Source organism: Theropithecus gelada, chromosome 1 (assembly GCF_003255815.1).
Source record: "Theropithecus gelada isolate Dixy chromosome 1, Tgel_1.0, whole genome shotgun sequence".
Classification (NCBI taxonomy): Eukaryota; Metazoa; Chordata; class Mammalia; order Primates; family Cercopithecidae; genus Theropithecus; species Theropithecus gelada.
In genome coordinates, this window is record NC_037668.1 from 136,048,735 (window position 1) to 136,071,418 (window position 22,684).

The 22,684-nt window shown below is 42.0% G+C and overlaps 1 protein-coding gene across 2 annotated transcripts in view; it reads right to left on the reverse strand.

Annotated features, from left to right (window-relative positions):
* The window catches only part of VAV3 (vav guanine nucleotide exchange factor 3), a 397,859-nt gene extending 377,090 nt beyond the window's left edge, over nucleotides 1-20,769 (reverse strand). For both annotated transcript variants that reach the window (XM_025385822.1, XM_025385815.1), the window contains exon 1: nucleotides 20,303-20,769. In XM_025385822.1, coding sequence (XP_025241607.1) covers nucleotides 20,303-20,506 — 204 coding nt within the window. In that variant the 5' untranslated portion in view covers nucleotides 20,507-20,769. The remainder of the gene's footprint in view (nucleotides 1-20,302) is intronic.
* Between the last annotated feature and the right edge of the window lie 1,915 nt (nucleotides 20,770-22,684).

Genomic DNA, 22,684 nt, shown 5'->3' on the forward strand with positions numbered 1-22,684 from the left:
CCTCAGCCTCACCTGTAACATGAGTCTAGTCTAAGCAGTACCCACAAAACCCAAAAAGCCGACCCACAAAGCCCAGCATGGCTCCACTTGCTAGGACCAGCACATCCTGCACTTGCTAAGGCCTGAACACCCATCACAAACAGCTGTGCCTGGTTTTGACAGTCATTTGCCTGTGGGCTAGGCTGCCATAAGCTTCACAGTCTCCCGGGGCAAAATAATAAATACTCCTCTTTCCTACTGAGTGAAAAACCCAAGGAGCAAAGATACTGAAAACAGATCGAAATGTAGGTGTTTTTATTAACAAAACTTAACATATATTGGAAACCGTGGCTTAAGGATGCAGGACCCTCTCTCATCTTCTACTACCCTCTCCCCATGTGGTAAGCCTTTCCCTTGGAGACATGACCTACTCTGCTTAGCTTGTCATACAAATGAAAACCACCACCCTCTTTGCAGGTAAGTATGTCTCAAAGAGAAGACTCAGAAGAAACTAAGTAACATATACATACCCAGGTATATACTAATACTCTAACAAAAGTTCTTCCATAGGTAAACATGAGCTATAGGGAGAGTGTATCCTCCAAAATATACCTCTCTTAGAACCTGAATTCTTTGTTATATCTTCAGTGCCTAATACGGGCTTTGAATACTGTAGGTGTGAAATAAGTGCTGAATGAAAGAAAGAATGAACTCTATTTCTGAATAAACAAAATGCAGTTTTTTGTTTGTTTGTTTTGGGATGGGGTCTGACTCTGTCACCCACACGGGAGTGCAGTGGCACAATCTCAGCTCACTGCAAACTCCCTCTTCCAGGTTCAAGCGAATCTCCTGCCTCAGCCTCCCGAGTAGCTGGGACTATAGGCGTGCACCACCACGCCCATTTAACTTTTTCTATTTTAGTAGAAACACGGTTTCACCATGTTGCCCAGGCTGGTCTCAAACTCCTGAGCTCTGGCAATCCACCTGCCTCGGCCTCCCAACGTGCTAGGATTACAGGAATGAGCCACTGCGCCCAGCCACAAAATGCAGTTTGGAACCTGCAGAAGAGTGGAATATGAAATAGCTTGCACTTTTGGGACATGCAAACCAAAAATGGCAGGAGGTCTCGGATGAAAGGAAATGTACCAGGCATAATCTAATCTTTTAAGAATGTTCAACTTCATCATTAAATCCTTCTGCTATTTGGCTCAAGATTGACTCTGTGCCCAGCCACCTGGATAGTTTAGGTAATGTTATTATAGGTCTTGGGTGAAGAATGTTGGCTAAGATGAAAGACTGCCAGATATTAAACTATGTTTATTTGCCCTCTCTTCAGACTTACCCTCATTAACATGAAAGATTATATAAGAAAAAACCAAGATCTTATTTAATTACAAGATACATTTGAATTTTTAGAGGCCCTTGAAAAACACCTACATATTTAATTTCAGAGCAATTTAAACTTACAAAGGCATTTAACAAATATCTAAAATTATTTCCCTCTTGTTTATTGCTACTAATAACAGTGGTTATATAGTTATTTATACATTCTTCCATATTTATTGAGCACTAGTGCTGGTCATTGTGCTGATCCCCAGGAATCAACAGTGAATAAAAATGTAAGTGGCCCCTGCCATCATGAAGCTTAGATCTAGTAGAAAAATCAGTCACGTCCAGGCACGATGGCTCACGCCTGTAATTCCAGCACTTTGAGAGGTCAAGACGAGCAGACCACCTGAGGGAGGGAGTTCGAGACCAGCCTGGCCAACATGGTGAAACTCCATCTCTACTAAAAATACAAAAATTAGCCGGGCATGGTGACAGGCACCTGTAATCCCAGCTATTCAAGAGGCTGAGGTGGGAGAATCACTTGAACCTGGGAGGTAGAGGTTGCAGTGAGCCGAGATCGTGCCATTACACTCCAGCCTGGATGACAAGAGTGAAACTCCATCTCAAAAAAAAGAAAAAAAAAGAAAGAAAAGAAAAGTCAGTCACAAAAACAATATTTAAAAGGATAAGATGTATACAAGGGGTATTTGGAAACCAAGAAACAAAAGAAAATGGCAAGTTCCAACTCTAGAAGAAAAAAATTGTGTAATAAATTCTGGGAATGGCTGTTTATGGAACGAGCGAGAGGAGGGAGTTGAGGCTGGGAAGGGCGGCACGGTCCACACTCCAAGCATGGGGAAGCATTCTAAGGGTTACAAAGGGGTTCCCTCAATAAGATTAATGTTTTGGCGGACATGGACAGTCATGCTATCCATAAAAGAGAAGAACTGGAAATAATCCAAATAACTGATTCCACAAACAGAGAGCATATTAATAAGATAGACTATTCCTCATTTTTACAACTACATGCTACTCCATTATCACTTCCTATGTGACCTTGAAGAAATTGCTCAGTGTCTTCTAAAATTCTTCAGCTATAATAATTATGTTCTATTACTGGATCCCTCAGCTACCTAAGGGAAATAGACATTAATAATACTAACCATAATAGTATTTAGTGAAAGGTGTTTTGCCACTCTTTTATTAAGAGTTTACAACGTTCAAAGCTCTGAGGCAGGAATTTGTCATATTTTATCTTATCAAATCATGACAGCAGCCTACAGCATAGACAGTGGTGGCCTCCAGAGGAAGCCAAGGGAACCCAGAAGTAAAAGAGCCTGCCCTGGATCATCCAGCTAATTAACAGCAGATCCAAAATTTGAACTCTAAAGCCTACATCCTTTTCACTATAAAATGCCACCCGTGATCACAGAAAAAATGGAGACTTAGAGATCACTGAGCTTATCGGCAACGGAGCCATGTGGAATGCAGGTCTCCCAGTTTTGGGTAGAGTGTTACACATATGAAATTGTCAACGGGCAAATCGACAGATTAAAATATGCCAATTATATCATTTTTTAAAGCCACAATATTTCAAGTCTTATATTCAATGAGTCTAATAAAACATCTGCACAAAGATGACTAAAACAGAGAAGAAAAGTTTGCCATAGACCAGCAAAGTCACAGAGCTCCAAAAGAACTGTGGGGAACGCCCTGTACTATGAGAAGATCAGGTAATGGAGTGGGAGAGGAGAAGGGAAAGAATCTCATATGATTACTAACTGTCCACTACGTCTCTGGTGCTGTGCTAGGTATCTGGCCCATCTGAGCTCACTTACTTTTCACAACACTCTGCAGTAAGAATTATCCCCACTTCATAAGAAAGACAATTAATATGTTGAGAGATTAAGGAATTTGCCCACAGTCATTCACCTAATGGTGCATGATTTGAACCCAGGTCTGGCCAATCCTAAAGTCCATATTCTTCCAATAGAACATGCTGCCACCCACTGCGGAACAACTGGCAGAATATCATAATTTTTTCATCCTATGATTAAAAAATAACATCTAGCATTCTCATGCAACCAACATTAAGGTCAATGTGAAGGACTCATTAAATATTCACTCAATGGCCATTCATGGGAGCAGTCACTCTGTGCCAGGTACTGAGCCAAGAAAAGGAAACTGACAAACAAACGGTCCCTAATTTCATGGAACTCACAACCTAGGAGTAATAACTTATGGTGACACTTAAACATCATGAATACTCATACTCTTGGGAATTTGGGACACATTTTTCTTATCTGGCTTAAAATAGCAAAACAGCTCTCTTAGGAACTGAGTAATGCTGAATGGCCAAGTTTTGGATAGCTGCGGAATTACTCCTTTAAGCATCAGATCTTTGATTTCATAATTTTCATTAATCATTTTGCAATGCTTTTTCAATTCTCCCAGGACATTCTAAGCTCCAAAGTCTGAGACCCTGTACCCCCACCTTTACAGATTCCCCTAAAATACTGCATCCAAAAAACAAAAAACATACATGAGTGAGAGAAAATAAGGTCTTCATAATAAGTGCTTCACATGAGAAATTCTGAACTGAAGTACTTCCTAATCTTGTAACACACACACACAAAAAAAAGTTTAAGAGAATAAACATGATTTAAACCTCTCTTGAGGGCCCAGGTCATTAGTGTTCTGTAATGAAAACCTGCATTTAGACTGGTTCTGGCAAACCAAGTGACCTTGGTCAAACCATTGTATACACATCAGAGGACTTAGACTGCTCATTTTTAAAACCAAGTTGCTGAACTAGAATTATCTGTAAGATTTTTTCAGCACTATAATTGTATATAACTCTTTCAACAATAAAGCTGGCCGGGCGCAGTGGCTCATGCCTGTAATCCCAACGCTTTGGGAGGCCGAGGTGGGCAGATCACCTGAGGTCAGGAGTTCAAGACCAGCCTGGCCAACATGGCAAAACCCCATCTTTAGTAAAAATACAAAATTAGCTGGGCATGGTGGTATGTGCCTGTAATCCCAGCTACTCAGTAGGAGGCTGAGGCAGGAGAATCGCTTGAACCCAGGAAGTGGAGGTTGCAGTGAGCTGAGATCACGCCACTGCACTCCAGTCTGGGCGAGAGAGACTCCATCTCAAAAAAATAAACAAACAAACAAAACAATAAACTGAATTGCCACAATGGTTCATTCAAATAGGACCATTCTAGTCCAAGATTAATATGGTTTTTTAGTTACTGAACCCATGTTTTACAATATTTACTACTGCAAACTTAGCTTTCAACTATGCTTCATTCCCATTTTAACTTACGACCTATATCCCCTTAGACTTAAACAGGCTTAATGAAAAGGAATGGAAACTACAATTTCTACTATAACATGCTGCCTCACAAGCTTATTAGAATAGCATATTAATTAAAAGTCCTTAGGCTCAAAGTCATAATCTAGAAACTCTCTAAACATTTGCATAAATGAAATTTAGTTTGTTGCATTTATATGTAGTTTAAGAAACATTTTATGTCACATTCCCTTTTTTTTTTTTTTACATCTAATTCATTTATTTTTCAACAATTACTTATGAAAAATCTTTTTTTTTTTTTTTTTTTTTTTTTGAGACAGGGTCTTGCTTTGTTGCCCAGGCTGGAGTGCAGTGGCATGATCATGGCTTACTGCAGCCTTGGCCCTGCAGGCTCAAGAGATCCTTCCACTTCAGCCTCCCAAGCTGCTGGGAGTACAGGCATGCGCTACTGTGCCCAGCTAATTAAAAAAAAAAATTCTGTAGAGATGAGCCTCTATGTTGCCAAGGCTGGTCTTGAACTCCTGGGCCAAACTATCCGCCCACCTTAGCCTCCCAAAATGCTGGAATTACAGGCCTGAACATTCTTTTCTTAAACAGTGTCTCTGGAAGCACCCAAATCTTTTGTGTTACCACTCATTCTGAGCTCCAGAGCTCTCAATTCCTGCTTCCCCCTTACTGAGGATGAATTAATCGCTATATTTTACGGAATCCCAAAGTACACGTATGGACACACACACAGTTCTATTTGTCATAATAATCTGAACTTATGCATTTCTTGTGTGGCTGACTGAACTAGGTTTACTAACTTTCCTTAGCCAACAAATGCTTTCTCATATTTGAAGGTTTTCTGCTAAACCTACACTTTGGAGTATTGATAAGTGATGGAATTACACTAGACCAACTTTCTCTATGAGGTATGGCCTATATGATTAAGAGAAAGTTGCACTAGTGAACCACAACATTACTGAAAACAGGCTTGCAAAAATAAGCAGATGCTGTGAGCTGGTTGCAAGAGGGGACAAACAGCCTGGGTGCTGCTGGGAACTGAAAAACGTGACTTGAGAGCTTTTGGTTCATCGAAAATGCTCCCCAAGCATACCACTGGTTTCTGGAAATTAGAAACCAAAAAAAAAGGTACTTCTACTCTATAGTGTCCAACTTCTCAGAATCAGAGTTCTCACAGCACCTGGTTCTGAGATTCTAATTTATTAAACATTCACTTCAAGACCCAAAACTCTCTCTGGGAATCAGAAGGCAAAAATGTGCATACAAATGTAACTTGTAAAGTTTGGCACAGTTGCTACTGCTACTTCTAGTAACAAATAGTCATCATTGTAGCATGTGGAATGGGGTGAACTGAGGACAAGTCAGGGTTCAGGAGGACTGGGTGGTAATGATGAGGACTAGCTGAGCTTGCTGGTACGAAGGGAGAGTTAGGGATTCAGGGTGTCTGGGATTTGGAGGGTTGGAACATGACCAGGTGAATGACAGGAAGCCAAGAGGGTGTTGTTATGAGGCACTGCAAAGAGGTGAATGAAAGCAGCGTCGAGTTGCAGTGAACATGGACAGTAAAAGCCGGGTGGTGAGCCACCTTCTCCAACAGCTCTCTGCTGCTCACGGGCAAGGGCAGCAAAGCCTAAGAAGGAGAGTGCTCTAGGAGTCAGGTGACTGGCATATCTCATGTTACAGAAGGTGCAGGGAATTGGAGTAAAAACGGAAAGGCTGACCATAAATTCTGACAGGACTCAGGAGTATAGTCAAGACCAGATGGACCAGGAGAGGAGAGATATCAGTCAACTAAAGAGCACAGGGAGGATGGCTCAGTAGGTGTGAGGGAGGGAGAAGTAGCAAGTCTACAGGTTAGAGAAGGGAGAGAGAGCAAGCATCTTTACTTTCAGCACTTTAGATGCCCATTAAGCATTTTGATTCTATAGTTTTTGCTCCCTGAACTTTCAAGATATTCAAGAGAATAGAACATCATCTCATGCTCCAGCCTATCCACCAAAGACAGGTACTTTAATATCTTTCCTGACAAATGCAAACGGTACGGCCAGATTTCCAGTACTGACGTTATTAAGGGTCCTACATCATTGTTGAGAATAGCTTTTTGTTAGAGACATCACTGAGATCTGAATATCTTTTCACATTCTTCATCTCACATAACTCTCCACTCAGTTTTATTTCTCAAACCTTCTTCCTCTGTAGTAACCATTCATGTCTCTGTCCTCTTCTTGGTCTCATCTCTCTCACCCAGCTGCATCTACTTTTGTACCAGTCTTATAACATCCAATAACTTTATTTTTGCATTCTTGCAAAAGCCTGACTCCCAGATGAACCCCATTTTCTCTTCGTCCCCTAAGAGTGGGAACTTCATATGATTTATTTCTATGCTTTTGTGCCCTGTACAAATGTCTATAGAAAGGAGAGAAATACAAAAGCAAAAATTGACAAATGGGATCTAACTAATCTAAAGAGCTTCTGCACAGTGAAAGAAACTCTCAACACAGTAAACAGACAACCTACAGAATGGTAGAAAATTTTTGCAAACTGTGCATCTGACAAAGGCCTAATATCCAGCATCTACAAGGAACTTAAACAAATGTACAAGAAAAACACAAACACCATTAAAAAGTGGGCAAAAAACATGAATAGACAATTCTCAAAAGAAGACATACATGCAGTCAACAAGCATATGAAAAAAAGCTCAACATCACTGATCTTCAGAGAAATGCAAATCGAAACCATAATGAGATACCATCTCATATTAGTCAGAATGGCTATTATTAAAAAGTCAAAAAAAAAACCATGCTGACAAGGTTATGGAGAAAAAGAAACACTTATACACTGTTGGGAGTGTAAATTAGTTCAACATTTGTGGAAGACAGTGTGGTGATTCCTCAAAGACCTAAAGAAAGAAATACCATTTGACCCAGCAATCCCATTACAGGATATACACCCAAAGGAATATAAATTGTTCTAGTATAAAGACACATACACACATATGTTCACTGCAGCACTATTCACAATACCAAAGGCATAGAATCAACCTAAATGTCCATCAGTGATAGACTGGATACGGAAAATGTGGTACATATACACTGTGGAATACTACGCAGCCATAAAAAATGAACGAGATCATGTCTTTTGCAGAGACATGGATAGAGCTGGAGGCCATTATCCTTAGCAAATTAATGCAGGAACAGAAAACCAAACGCCACATGTTCTCACTTATAAGTGAGCTAAATGATGAGATCACATGGGCACATAGAGGGGAACCACACACACTGGGGCCTATCAGACAGTGCAGGGTGAGAAGCGGGAAAGGATCAAGAAAAATAACTAATGGGTACTAGGCTTAATACCTGGGTGATGAAATAATCTGCACCACAAACCCCCATGACACACATTTACCTATGTAACAAACCTGCACATGTCCCCCTGAACTTAAAATAAATATATGTGTGTGTATATATATATAATTCAACCTAAAAAAAAGAAAGACAAGAGAGAAATACCTTGAGCCATGCACTCACATAAAAAAATTCATTTTGTGACATTAGTGGTATAATGTACACATCAGCAAAATTAACTATGTATCCAGAAAAGCATTACCCACCTACCAAACTTTAGCCATGCCCATTCACTCTAACACAAATGGCTCCATTCCCATCCACTCTTTTATAAGGGAAAATATGAAGTAAAACCCATACTGTATAGCCTAAAAGGAACACAGGGTCAGGGATTGAGTTTCATTCACATTTGAATACCCAGCATCTACCGCAAAGTCCAACATTTAGCAGACAACGTGATGATTTAAATAACTGCTTCACTTGCACAAATTTCCATGAAAACAGAACCAAACAGAAAGTAGAGGGGCTATAAAATTACCAAAAAGCAAATAATCCACAAACTAATCAGACTATAAAATAACAGAAAACAGGTTTTGTTATTTTAGATGTTTCATTTTAATAGAACAACTTTCAGTGCAAAATAATACAATCTCATTTTACATTTCCAGGCCATGCCTTGTTTTTTGAAAGCACTCTTCCAGTCATTTCCTCATGCAATTTGCCATCTATCCACTGAATTTGGCAGCAGGAATGGGAAACTTCGCCGAATTTGGAATTAGGACAGTTGGACTGAAGTCCTGTCTTCACCACTTCCTGTCTGTGTGACCTTGAGAAAAGCCCTTTAGCCAGGGCACATCTCCATTTCCTCCTCTGTAGAGCAGTGATAAGATCTTATTCTTCCTGTCTCATAGACATGAGGATTGGGGAGGCAGTGGGGAGAAGGAAGGAAATAATCTTACCAAGTACCTACCATGTACCAGGCATTTAAATATTTTCATTCTCACCACAATCCTGCAAAGAAATTCCACAATTTCTTGCCTATCAGATGAGAAAACAGATTCAATAAGTAAAGTAACTTTCCCAGGGGCAGTGTTGTTAAGTGCCAGCGCTGGGATTCAATCATTTCTGCCTGATCCCTGATCATGAAACCATAATTCTGCCTGATCCCTGATCATGAAACCATAATGCTGCCTAGATGTGTAAAACATTTTAGTTGCTATTTGGTGTATTATTGCACATGTAAGCATCCACTGCTATTGCTATAAGTACAGAAGCCAGAGGCAAAGAGAAGGAAACACGAAGGTCACACAGCCTGTCAGAGACAGAGCTGGAACTAGAACCCAAGTCTCCTGACTCCTGACCTTAAGTGTTCCCATTAAACCATGCTGCCCCCATGCTCCCAGGAAAAGGCACAGGGAAGCACGACGCTTGTTTATTCAGACCAGCTGTTACAGATCTATTTTAAGACGGGCACTTTGAAAACCACGGAAGGTGAGTATCAAATGTATCATTAAATATTCCATATTAATTGACCCTTTAAAGAACTCTTATGTGAGTAGCATGCGCTGCTGGCTTCCTGTTAAGTAAGCAACTCGAAAGCTGACTACACTTCTTGCAACACAGATTTTGAAAGCACATTCAGACAGCAGCACAAAATACAATTTAAAAATAATTTTACATGGAAATCAAAAGGAACTATTTTGCTGTTGATGGTTCTATCCACTAAATGCCCAAGATTAAGGAAAACCAGAATGTCAATTTGTGACTGGCTTTAACACCATGCAGGGCCTATGTTAACAGAGGATGAAAAATACGATAAAATAACGCTCCAAATAATAGCTAACAATAGGTTGTCTGTGAATTTACAAAATATAGATATATATTTATAATAGAAAAAAATGCCATATCAAAGCACATCATTTTAAACAACAGTGTTCCTGCTTCCCAGAGAAATGTAGGCACTCCTAACTCCAGAATAGAGCATTAAACCATGTGCTTGAGACCAGCTGTCACAAGGCACAACATTAAAAGGCCAAAAAGGAACAGCTACATTCACTTTGTCTCTTCCCCTCATTAACTTTCCTTAGTTTTCCTGATTTCCTTTCCTTTTCCCATTACATACCTGTCAAAAGTCTAACACCCATTTTATACTGAATAGTGTGATAAATGTGTATGAAATCATCCAGATACATTCAGTATCCTGAGGCAAATTTTTTGTTGTTGTTGTTTTGTTTTTTGAGATGAAGTCTTACTCTGTTGCTCAGGCTGGAGTGCAGTGGGATGATCCTAGCTCACTGCAACCTCCACCTCCCGGGTTCAAACTATTCTCCTGTCCTGAGGCAAAATTTTAACTCAATATCCGACCAGTAAGGAGGTGCTATTAACAACAGCCACAAGGCCAATCAGAACACTGCTCCAAGGGAGCCCCACACGAGAGCAAAATACAATGCAGGGGAAAAATTCATTTCAGTCCTCATTGCAGTTCACATTCAGATGTGCCGATAGCCTTGTGACAAGAATTCAGTTCACTCTTAATGTTCTAATTCTAAGTTTGGCTCTACTACAAACCATTTGTTAGTGCAAGTTACTAAATCCCTCTTAGCTTCAGAGTATCCACCACATGGGGATAAATAACAGTGCCTGCCTCATGGTGTTGGACAATTAGATGAGACAATGCATGGAAGGTTTTAGTAACTGCCTTGTATGCTTCCACAGAAGCAGTGATAATCATTATAGTAAAAAATAGTTAACATCTATTGGGCACTTGTTATAAGTCAGTCACATTAATTAATTCAGCTAGCCCTCACAAGAACCCTAGGAGGTAGGTTCTTTTACCTGGCCTATTTTAGCAATGAGGAAGCTAAAGAACAGACAGATAAGACAGGTTTAGTCACTTTCTGAGAGTCACTCAGTTCGTAAGTGGTGAAGTAATGTTACCTGCTATTATTAGTAATGGCACTTAACAAGTATTTTTGGTTTTTAATGACAGTCAGTGCTGACTGTGTTTTTTTTTTAAATTTGTATACGTTTGAAAAAGTAGTAAATAAAGTGTCACCATTTTCATCTCATTGATGAATTTAATCTATGCCTATTTACGTACGCCTATTAAGTATGACTCCCTGTGTCCATTTCTACTGCTGTATATAAAGGAATTAGCCTATGGCATCCTCAATCAAGTCAAAGCCTGGAAGGGAGACAGATAAGAAAAAAAAAAACTGCAAAACAGCAAGAAATGCTGCATTCCACCAGACACTGTGGCAGAAGGCAGCACGTGCTCAGCCACACCTGGGAGAAAAGTCAGGGAAGACAATACAAAGATGACTCTTGAACTGAATCTTCAAGTAGACAAATGAAAAAGGAACTTCAAGTACAGAAAAAGGTATATGCAATAGCACAGAGACATTTAACAGCATAGTGTTTTCAAGAAACTGCAAAAAGGTCAGGAGTACAGAGTGGAGAAGAGGTTTGAGAGATGAAGCAGGACAAGACCATGAGCTCTTGCATACTAAGGAGGCTGGATTTTATCCCATGGTCCATCAGGAACCACTAAAGTTATAAGGAGGTTGTCTGATCACCTGCCCCAGTAGCTCAGGTCAAACCCTAGGCATCCTTAGTCACTTTCCATCACACTCAATGTTCATCCACATGTTTCTATCTCTACCTTGAAAATATATCTTACATCAAATGAAGGAGAGAATGGTATACATGCATGCAAATGGGAAAGATCCAAGAGAGAAGTGATGATGCAGAAGAGCATCGGGGTAACAGTGAAGGAGAAACTTGCCTTGGCCAGGAGCACTGTTAACTAACTCATAGTGCAGGAGAGAAGGCATCAACTACGAGCACAGATGCAGGAAGGTGGGAGCCTGAGGAAGCTCTCCTCCAATTTTGTTTTTTCTCAGTGGAATAGGAAGTAAGGTTACAAGTTGAGAGAAAGAAGGGAGAAATGGGTGATGAAGGTTTAAGGAAAGAAAAAAAGGTACTACAGAATGACCTGGGAGAGTCAAAAAGTAAATGGTCTCAGGCAGTTCTCAAACTTTTTTTTTCCTCAGGACCCCTTTCCACTCTTAAAACGTGATTGAGAATCCTCAGCAGCTTTTGTTTGAGGTTTCATAGCTATTAATGTTTAACTTATTAGAATTCTAAACTGATAAGCCTTTGAAACATACACAAGCATATATTCTACAGTCAACCACAGCAACGGCATGGGCACTATCACACAGCCTTTGGAAAACTCCTCTATACACACATTACAAAATGAGAATGAGGGGAAATAATCTATTATTATTAAATTATCAATAAAACTATAAACAGAGTTTTGAAATTGTGGGACCCCTAAAAGCATTTCAGGGACTGCCAGTAGTTCTAGACCATTTGAGAGCATTAGAGAAATGTAATCAGATGACTGGATGGCCCAAGATGCCCACTTGAGGTTAGGGATCGTGAACTTAAAGTGTAATGCGGGTTTTCCTCCATTACATTCAGCAGCTCAGTTGAAAGCAGGAAATAAGTAATTCAATAAGTTGAATTTAACCAGGGTTTTGTTTATCCAAACAAGCAGGACAAATCAAGGGAAATCAGGGAATTATAATGGCTATAGCATTTAAGCTACATAGGAAGAAAATGAAAACTGAAGCAGGCAGTTAAGAGGTGGTAGAAGCAATGAGTTCAAAGGATTGTTGGGTTTTAGGTATTAGTAGAATAAACCCGAAAGAAAGGGGTATTAAGAGAGTGGGATGCATGAAACTGAGAAGAGAGAGGGTAACTGGTAATAACTTCCAACTCAGAGTCCAAGACAGAATGTGCTCCCTTTCTCACTAAAATGTGCCCCTTCTTTATGACACTCCTGTCACCTGATACTGAAACCTGGGTCTCAGCCTAGATACTTTCCAGTCTTTCCCTGTATCTAAAAGGTTGCAAAGTCCCATCCATCCCAACTCATAATTATCACTTTAATCTTTTTTGTTCCTCATAATCCCTCTATTCACCTCCTTTCTCTGGCCTCATCTTCTGTTGAATGACTTCAGTACCAGTCCTGCTCACACCTACTTTCATCCCATTGAATCCACCCCTCTCTATTGGGAGTGAACTTTCTACAATGATCAGACTTCATACCTATGGAGCAACTGTAACTATAGAGGCAGAGGTGTAAAACAGGCAGACTGAGGCTGTCAGTATGAATTTGGGATTCAGCAAGGTAGGTACTACCGCAGATGTCATGAGATGCTACAGGGAGGCGAATATGAAATGAAAACACAACTAAAGAGAAAACTCTAAAATGTTTAAGACATTTTTCAATAAAGAGAAGCTAGCAAACAAACAAACAAACAAAAACTGAGAAGGAATAATAAGAGGTACAAGAGAACCAGGAGAGTATGGTGTGGTGAGAGTAAAGGGAAGAGAGAGTTTTAGGAGAAGGGGATGATCACTAACGTCAATTGCCACAGAGGATTCAAGAATAATAAAAACAATCCACTGTATTTGAAAATTAGAAAATATGTGGTGATCTATACTAGATCAACTCCATTTGTATTGCAAACATTATATAATTTTCTCTATCTTAAAAAAAAAAAAAAGACACCGTCTCATTTCCTCACTCTGGCAAGCCATGGAATTGTACCTCACCAAGAGGGTTTCAGTACTTCAGTGCCTTACCCCAGGCTCTGTTTTCTAGAGAACCTAGGTTAAACTAACCATCGTGCAGACAGAACAAGTGCTTAAGATGCCTAAAGATGCCGTAACTACTTTACATGAAAAGATCCTGATTGGTGTTGAGTTTAAAATTATGCTGGCAGATTATGCAAGAAAATAACCTAACAAATGGCAAAGAGGTTACTGGCTTCTGAGAAGACTAAGGAATGACATTATTCTGAACGAACTGACTAAAAATGTTACTAGGCACACCATTCTTCTTGGAAAATAACAGTTCTTCCTCCTTCCCTTTTGTATAACCCCAAAATCTGTAAGTCACACCACCTTGTATGGGAAGAGGGAGTGTGTAGACATGTATTTGGAATGCATACCTCAATGCTAAAACTAATAATCATAGTTGTTTAAAACAATGTATGGTTGTATATAGCGGAAACTATTTAACCCTTTATTTAAAATAATAACAGCAGCATCAAAACTCAATTTAGAAGGAAATCTCACAGGCAATAGTGATTAATCATTTTAGAAATGCTGCATCACCAATACTAGGTGTTCAAAGGGCAACACTATGAAAACACATGGCAATCAATGACTCTAAGTTCCAGTGGTATTCAGAATAGTCACAATCTGAACAAAAAGAAGATTTTAAAACACTTTAAATTTTACTTATATTTTCTTTATTATTATACTTTAAGTTCTGGAATACATGTGCAGTGCATGCGGGTTTGTTACATAGGTATACATGTGCCATGATGGTTTGCTGCACCCACCAACCTGTCATCTCCGTTATGTATTTCTCCTAATGCTATCCTTCCCCTTGCCCCCCAACCCCCGACAGGCCTCGGTGTGTGATGTTCCCCTCCCTGTGCCCATATGTTCTCATTCTTCATATACAGAGGTATCTTTTCACATACATACACATATACACAAGAGTACCATATGAGAAAATCTGTCCATCTAAAGGAGCTCTTTTAATAGGTATAAAATAAGAATTGTGTAATAAGAAAATAAACTATATCTAGGCTGGGCACAGTGGCTTACAGCTGTAATCCCAGCACTTTTGGGAGGCCAAGACGGCCTGATGACCTGAGGTCAGGGGTTCAAGACCAGACTGGCCAACATGGTAAAACCCCATCTCTATTAAAAATATAAAAATTAGCCAGGCATGGTGGCACACACCTGTAATCCTAGCTACCTGGGAGGCTAAGGCAGGAGAACTGGTTGAACCCAGGAGGCAGATCTCACCACTGCACTCCAGCCTGGGTGACAGAGCAAGACTCTGTCTCTAAAATAAATTAATTAATTAACCCATATCTTGATTTCTTTTCCCCTAGTAGCCACTACCCCATTTTCATGTTCTCTTTACAGCAAAATTACTCCCTAAAGAGATGTCTACATTGCTGTCTCAACCCTCTCTTATTATCAGGTGTTTGCCTACCATATCACCAAATCTGGTTTTGTCAAGGTCACCAAGGAACCTTACATTGTTTAAATCTTCTATCCTCAGTCCTTATTTCACTTGATCAGCATGACATGTCATCACTCCTCCCAGAAATACTCTGTTCACTTGGTTTCCCTCCTACCTCATGGCCACTGCCTCTTAACTCCTTCACAGGTTCTCCCCATCTCTCAACCCTCAAGAACAGGCATGCTCCAATGGCTCACTCAGACTTTTTCTTCTTTCTTCACTACTTCCTGCATGGTATCACCCAGTCTCATGATTTTAAATACCATCTTCACCTTGATGACTCCAAACTTTACACCTACATCTCCAACTCCTTGCTAGGCATATCCATCTAGATGTCTACTAGGCATTTCAATCATAACTAGCTCCAGATATTCCTTCCCATCTCCCCACGTACACCCCAACACCATACTTCCTCTAGTCTTCTCCATCTCAGTGAATGGGAACTTCATCATCCAGTTTCTCAGGTCAAAAATTCTGGAGACAAACTTGACTCCTCTCTTCTCACATCCCTAATCTAGTCCATCAATAAATCCCTGCTGGCTCCACCTTCGGAATATATTCAGAGCCTACTCTTCCCACCATCTGCCCTGCTATTGCTCTGGTAAGAGTTGCCATTATCTCTTGTCTGAATGATGTATTAGCCTGGCCACTTCTATCCTTGCTGCTCTCCAGTCTGCTCTCAATGTGGTAGCCAAAGTAACTGTAGGAAAGGTAAATCAGGGCTGGGTGCAGCAGCTCACACCTGTAATCCTAACACTTTGGGAGGCCAAGGCAGGTGGACTGACTGAGCTCAGAAGTTGGAGACCACTCCGGGCAACACAGTGAAACCCCCTCTCTACTAAAATACAAAAAAGTAGCCAGGAGTAGTGGCACGTGCCTGTAGTCCCAGCTACTCGGGAGGCTCAGGAATGAGAAACACTTGAGCCTGGGAGGCAGAGGCTGCAGTGAGCTGAGATCGGGCCACTGCACTCCAACCTGGGCTACACGGTAAGACTCCATCTCAAAAAAAAAAAAGAAAGAAAGAAAGAAAAGAAAAGGTAAATCAGGCCATGTCACTCCTCTGCTCAACCCTCTGTTGACCTCTCATTTCACTCAAAGTGAAATCCAAAGTCCTTAAAGTGGCCGACAAGTCCTAAAAATCGAGCTTCCATTTTCCCTCTGACTTCATGTTTCCCACTCTTTCCCTCACTCACTCTCCTCCAGCCATACTGACCCTGCTGTTCCTCCAGTATGCCTGCCATTTAATGACCTCAGGAGCTTTGCATTTGGTATTCCCTCCGCCAGGAATATTCTTTTTTCCAAACATTGACATTCCCGTGTTCCCTCACTCACTTCGGGTCCCACCTAATTGTCACTCCCTCAGAGAGGACTCTCTTGACTACCTTCTATAAAATTGTATTATATTTCTTTCTAGCTAACTCAGCTTTAAATGGGTTCATAGCACATTATATACAAATATATATATAATTATATATATAAATATAAATATATAAATACATTATATAGTCATTTATTTATGGTTCAACTCTACTAAAATCCAAATCCCTTTAGGGCAGGGACTTTGTTGAGTTTGTCCAAGACAGTGTCTAAAACAGTCCCTGGAACATAGTAGGAACAAGTAAATATTCATTGAAGGAATCCTTGAAGTCTGAATTATTCATTTAGACAATTCAAAGTTTACATATACTGTCCACAGTGGCCAGTAAACTCACTGAATGTATTACCCCTACCATAAAGCATAGTATAAAGCAAAATTTTAAGTTTCAAACTAAGACTAAGGTACTCTCATTCATGATAGATCTAGGGGTGGTTATAGGCATTCATGAAGATCTTCTTAAACACTAAAAGTGACATCAAGCCAATAACTCATGCTCTTCCACAGGCATACCTCCGACCCTGCCCCAACCCCAGCATGTGCCGCCCACCCAGTACAGCTATCACCAGTAGGCTCTTCTCTTCCGGAATCATTCACGTGCTTTGTGTCCTGGCTAGAATACTGTTTGGCATGAAAAATAAATCTCAAATATAGACACTAAAATCTAACGTATTCAGACACCAAATTTCTTAGATATTTACTGGCCAACTGCATTTTACTTAACTGTATTCTATAATAAGAAGAACATGTTAAATGTATAACTAAATGTGATTAATGTTTACCTTTTTAACCCATCATAAATAAAAACAAAAGCTAAATCAGCATGAAAACAAATTCTTATTTTTGAACTGAAGATCATCCTCTTACCAGGATGGCAAGATCAAAAACAAACTGATGTCCACAGCCAGAAAGAACAATAAATAAGAAAACTGGGATCCCATCCATGCTTTTATTTTGAAAGATAATCAACTAGCTTGTTAAGAATTCCAAGAATCAGACCTATAATTGAGTAGTCATTATTTGCAGTTATTTATTTTTTTAAATGCAAACAAGGCAGAAGGCTAACAAATAATAGAAAGGCATCCCATTCACTGGAATAAACACTCATTTTAAAAGCCTGGTCATTTTATAGCCTCTTTCAGGAAAGCTAAACAGCCTACAAACAAAACATCAATAAATTAAAATTTCCTCTGTCAACATCTGCTCTTTACAGTCTCAATATGTCACAAAAGTCTGAAGTGACAGCTTCCAGTTATTTCTCAGCTTAGGAGATGATGTGCTATAAAAAATAGTCTATTTCAAATTAATATCTTCAACAGAACCTAAGTCAAGTAGACAGAATGACTCTCAGACACACCAAAAAGCCACAACTACTAGTAATGACATCTCTAATGCCAGGGGAATACATTCTCCTGGGACATGACAGGGTTGTACCAGGTTAATAGCTTATTCACTACAGCTAGAACCTGTCCCAAGAAAGCTATGAGTAGTTAGAGGCAAAATGTTTAGTGATATCAGCCCAAAGGAACCGGTAGGCCTCTACAATTCTTTTAAAATTTCTATTGAAATCTATCACTCTTAGTATAACAATAGCAGAAAAAATGTTTTACATAATTTTGCTAATAGTAAATATTTATTAAGTACATATTAAGTACATGTGCTAGGCACTATAAGCATGTTAAATATGTCAAGTTGTTTCATAAAATCATTTCATAAATCTCATTTAAGGATTTAATGAGAACCTGCATGATACAAACTCATCTGCCTAGCATCCACTTGTTCAGCAGCCTTGCCTCTCTGCAATGAGGCCAAGAACCAAGAGGAAAGCAAAAACAGACATCACCAGGTTCAGGTACTAGCCTTCTAGGATTCACATTTGAGGGAAGTACCCTCTCATAGGACATTACAGGAGAAACTGTACTTAATTTGGAACCAGAAACCTCAGGGTTGAACAAACTTAAGAAATCAAAAGTGCAACGGCACAAAGAAGGTCATCAGCTGTCCTACTTACCTTATTATAACCCAGTGATTTATCATCTGATGGCATAGTGTAATAATTCCTTTAGGGCAAGTATCCTGGTTTGCTCATTGTGCTACCTACCCCCAGTAGGGAACAGAACCCTTAGAGCATTGTATGTTCTCGATTTTCATTAATGATGCTTGTAATGACAACCTTTGGTCATCGGAAAGATTAAATTGCATCTAACATACTATAAGAGGAGAAGAGCGAAACACATTCAAAACAATTCTCATCCATTGTTAGCATTAAAATAAAGGCTTCAAGGTTTAAAAAGGGCTCTTCAGCTGTCCAGAAAACGTGATTATTGAGAGCAACTGCTGAGAGTTCCGGGAAACAAGTTCCAGGAAATGTGCACAGTACTGTATTCCCTGCTTGGTGGGCCAAGGCATCCTGACCCACGCTGCCTCCTGAGGCTACAGGCCAAGTGGAAAATGGGAATGTGTAAGAGTAGCTAACTGATTGCAGCTCCCACCATAATAGAAAAGTCTGCTAAACCCCTCAAAGGAATATCCAGAGTTGAGACAACTCTGAAGGGGTACCGAGAGGTAGCAATCACCATGGAGGTTTACGGGGGTATAAAATAATTTATCTCACTTTTAAATACATATGGCTCTCCCTACTTCCATGCTTGTTCTTTCTTAGGGACTGCCCAGCAGCAGGTTGAAGGCAAACAGACAAGGAATGCAGAATCTGAAGTGCAGAGACCCTGATGAAACACTGACACCAAGAATCAGAGATGACTGTGTGTGCTCTAACTTTAAATACATACTTATTAAATCATATAAGTCCGTTCCTTCTTAAAAGGCACTGCTCTGGTTGCTAAGTAGCTGAGGCTCTGCGTCATAGAGGATTAGTGCTGAAATGTGTCATGGAGAGGGCTCTGTCCTCTCCCTTTTAAGTTGAAAGCGCTTTGGTTTTTTTGTTTTAACATTCTGAAAGAGAAAGAGGCTGTGAACCAAGTTTAACATCCTTCTGTACAAAAATTTTCCGACAGGAAAAATAAACTACTTTTCCACTCAACTGTGACTTTTGAGCTGACTCTAGGGTGCACCCAACTTTCCAGAGGTGCCTGGCTTACCCCTCAAAGAGGCAGCGCCAGTCCCAGGAGCCGACCGGCACCACAGCACCTGAGCAGGGCACTGCAGGAAGGAAAGCGGAATCTCTAGTGAAACTTCTCATTTCCTGTCGCTGCTGAGAGAGGCTGGACTCGCTCCTTCTCACATGGTTTAGGAAGAACTGTAAACCGGAGCTTCCCGGCTGGCCACCAGCTCAGGGGTCCTGGGGGCGGCCTCTGGGTTCTGCTCCCTGTTCTTCCCTTTGACCAGCGTCACTCCTGGACAGATAACGGGACCAAACGCCCTTCACTTCCTCGAGTCCTCATTTATGTCATGGTTCCTCTTTCAAGAAAACATGAGTACAAGACGCAAAGCAAAAGAAAAGACTAAAAGCAAATTACCCCATCACCTCCCCTTCGTTATTATAGAAGAGCTTGATCAAATCTTTGTCGCGCCACACACACGCAGAGTAGGTGAAGGGCACCCTAAGACAACTTATTTCTTTCCCGCCTCACAGAAAGCCTTTACGAAATCCTCACACCATCTCCGGACGCAAGGCTTTCGCATTCAGCTTGAGGAGCTAAACCATTTCAAGCCAAGGTAGGAAAAGCCAAAGTGGTGCCGAAGTGGTCCCAAAGCAGAAGGCTGGGAGGCAGAGCAAGCTCAGCGCACCTAGACGTTTGCATTTACACAAAGAAATTAGCCGCATGATTAATGGGAGCTGCCGGCTGGAGGCGGGGCGCCCGCGCCGGCCTCCTCACCTGGGACATCTGCGGCCTCAGGTTGATCTCCTTCAGGTTGATGGAGTGCGCCCGGAGGTTGTTAAGCAGCTGGCAGAGCAGGACTCCATCACGGAGGGTCTGCGCCAGGTCGAATACCTGCGCCGAGTCCCAGGTCACTCGGTGGTTGGCGGGCAGCACCTTGCAATGGATGAGCCACTGCGCACACTGCTTCCACGGCTCCATGCCCGACGGCTCTGGGACGCGGCCGGGCCGGGGCGGGCGGCGAGGATGCGGCCGCCGCCGCCGCGGTTCCTCCGCGCCCCGCCGACGCCAACAGCCGCCTGCCCTTTCCCCGAGCGGGATCGAGGGAGCAGGCGCCGCGGCCGGCGGGTCGCGGGCGCCGCGCTGGGCTCGGCTCTGGTCCCGGCCCGGGTGCGCCGCGACCCGGCCGCCGCTGCAGCGAGTCCCGCGCGCTCTCCGTGCGCCCCGGCCGGCTCGGCGGCGGCTGCCGCGCACAGGCTTCCGACTCCAGCGCCCGGCCCGCCACTGAGCATGCCCAGCGCGCCGGCCGGTCTAGCTGCGGTCCGCGAGTCCCCAGAGGCGCGGGTGGGAGCGCGCCGGCTGCCGGGGCTGGGGTCGGTGGCCGAGGGCGGGGCGCGGGGGAGGGGCCGGCGGAGGGGGGCGGCGGCCACAAAGGGGATCCCGCGCCCCCGCCTGCAGCTTCACGGGGCTCACGCAACCCCCGGCGTCCTGGGGCTTCTCTCGGGGCGGTTTCCCGGCTTTGAGGGGAGTGTGGCTGAATACTGGAATACGATGGGGTCCCCCAGGAACCCCTATAAAACAAATGCTCAAAGGAGCGACGGATTAATTGGTGCACCCAGACTCCCCAGAGAAATGAAAAAAGTGCCCAAAGCATCAGTAGAGCACGGCGCTGAAAGTTTTAGAGATCGTCGCCCCCTCGCCCCTTGCAGCTCTATCCCCTCCATTCTCTATAGCTGATTCCTCAACCTATTCCTCCTAGTTGCCCCTAGTGGTGTTTTGGCACCCTAAAAGTGAGTGAGAGTGCGTGTGTGGAGACGCCTGCAGAAACCGCCCCCATCCCTGAGCCTATTTCCTCGCGAGGTGATTTTCACTTGGAGCTGGTTTCCCCCTCCCCTGTCAGGCTCGGAACCGTTCGCCGTTGCAGTTCTGGCTCTTTTGCTGACCCCACAAAAACCTGCCTGAGAAAGGCCTGTGCCACGGTGCTAAACTGCGCATGCGTCGGCGACCGGCGGCCGGGTTTGAGAGCAAAACGCCCTGGGCAGCTCCTGCCGGGCAGTTCTGGGATCCTTAGTGAAAGTTGGAAGTAGACCCCGAGAACTTTTGCGCAGTACACAAGCAGTGCATTCGTGTTTCTTAAGTAAATCTTTTGGAGACTCTAAACCGTACCCCTTTTACTCCCACTGCACACTGCCCCTCAAACCCACAATTAATGTTTAAATTATTTGTGGCAAGATATTGCCACATTGAATTCTTGCTGTTCGATATGAATGTGGTCCTTCGTCACCCTTTTGAGATGCATTCACTTAAAATTAGAAAATAGGCCGGGCGCAGTAGCTCACGCCTGTAATCCCTGCACTTTAGAAGGCCAATGCGGGGAGATCACGAGGTCAGGAGATCAAGATCATCCTGGTTAACACGCTGAAAACCTGTCTCTACTAAAAATACAAAAAATTAGCCGGGCATAGTGGCACGCGCCTGTGGTCCCAGCTACTCGGGAGACTGAGGCAGGAGAATCGCTTGAACCCGTGAGGCGGAGGTTGCAGTGAGCTGAGATGGAGCCACTGCACTCCAGCCTGGACGACAGAGCCAGACTCCGTCTCAAAAAAAAAAAAAAAAGATGGGATTTTGGATAATTTAATTATATTTCTGTAGCCCAAATTTTCTATTACGAACCATACTTTGTAAGCGGGCCAAAATATTATTTTTAAAAGAATGATCTGTTCAGGACAGGGATTGCGTCCTTTTTCGCTTGGCTGTGACAAGGATAGCACACTGTGTACACTCAGCGCTGAACAATAAATCAGCCTGAGGATTTCCTTTCCTCACACGCATCCTTCCCTAGCAATTTCCTCTTGTGTTCAGTGCGGATTCCATCAATAGCACGTCGTTTCCTAGGCCATAAGTTTGGCAAGTAAATCATACTAAACTCTACATACCTTTAGAAGCAAAATCCAACACATCTGAATCACCATTTAACAGAGTCTTTCATAAAGAGAAATTAGAAAGAAATTTCATTAATTGGGACGAAATTTAAACTAAAACTATGAATTTTGATTCAGGTAGCATCAGATCACCTTTGGATATTGGAGAATATTTCCAAAATCCAGATTATATACACTATCCCAGGACGCAAATCTGAATTTAGAGCCGGAGCTGTAC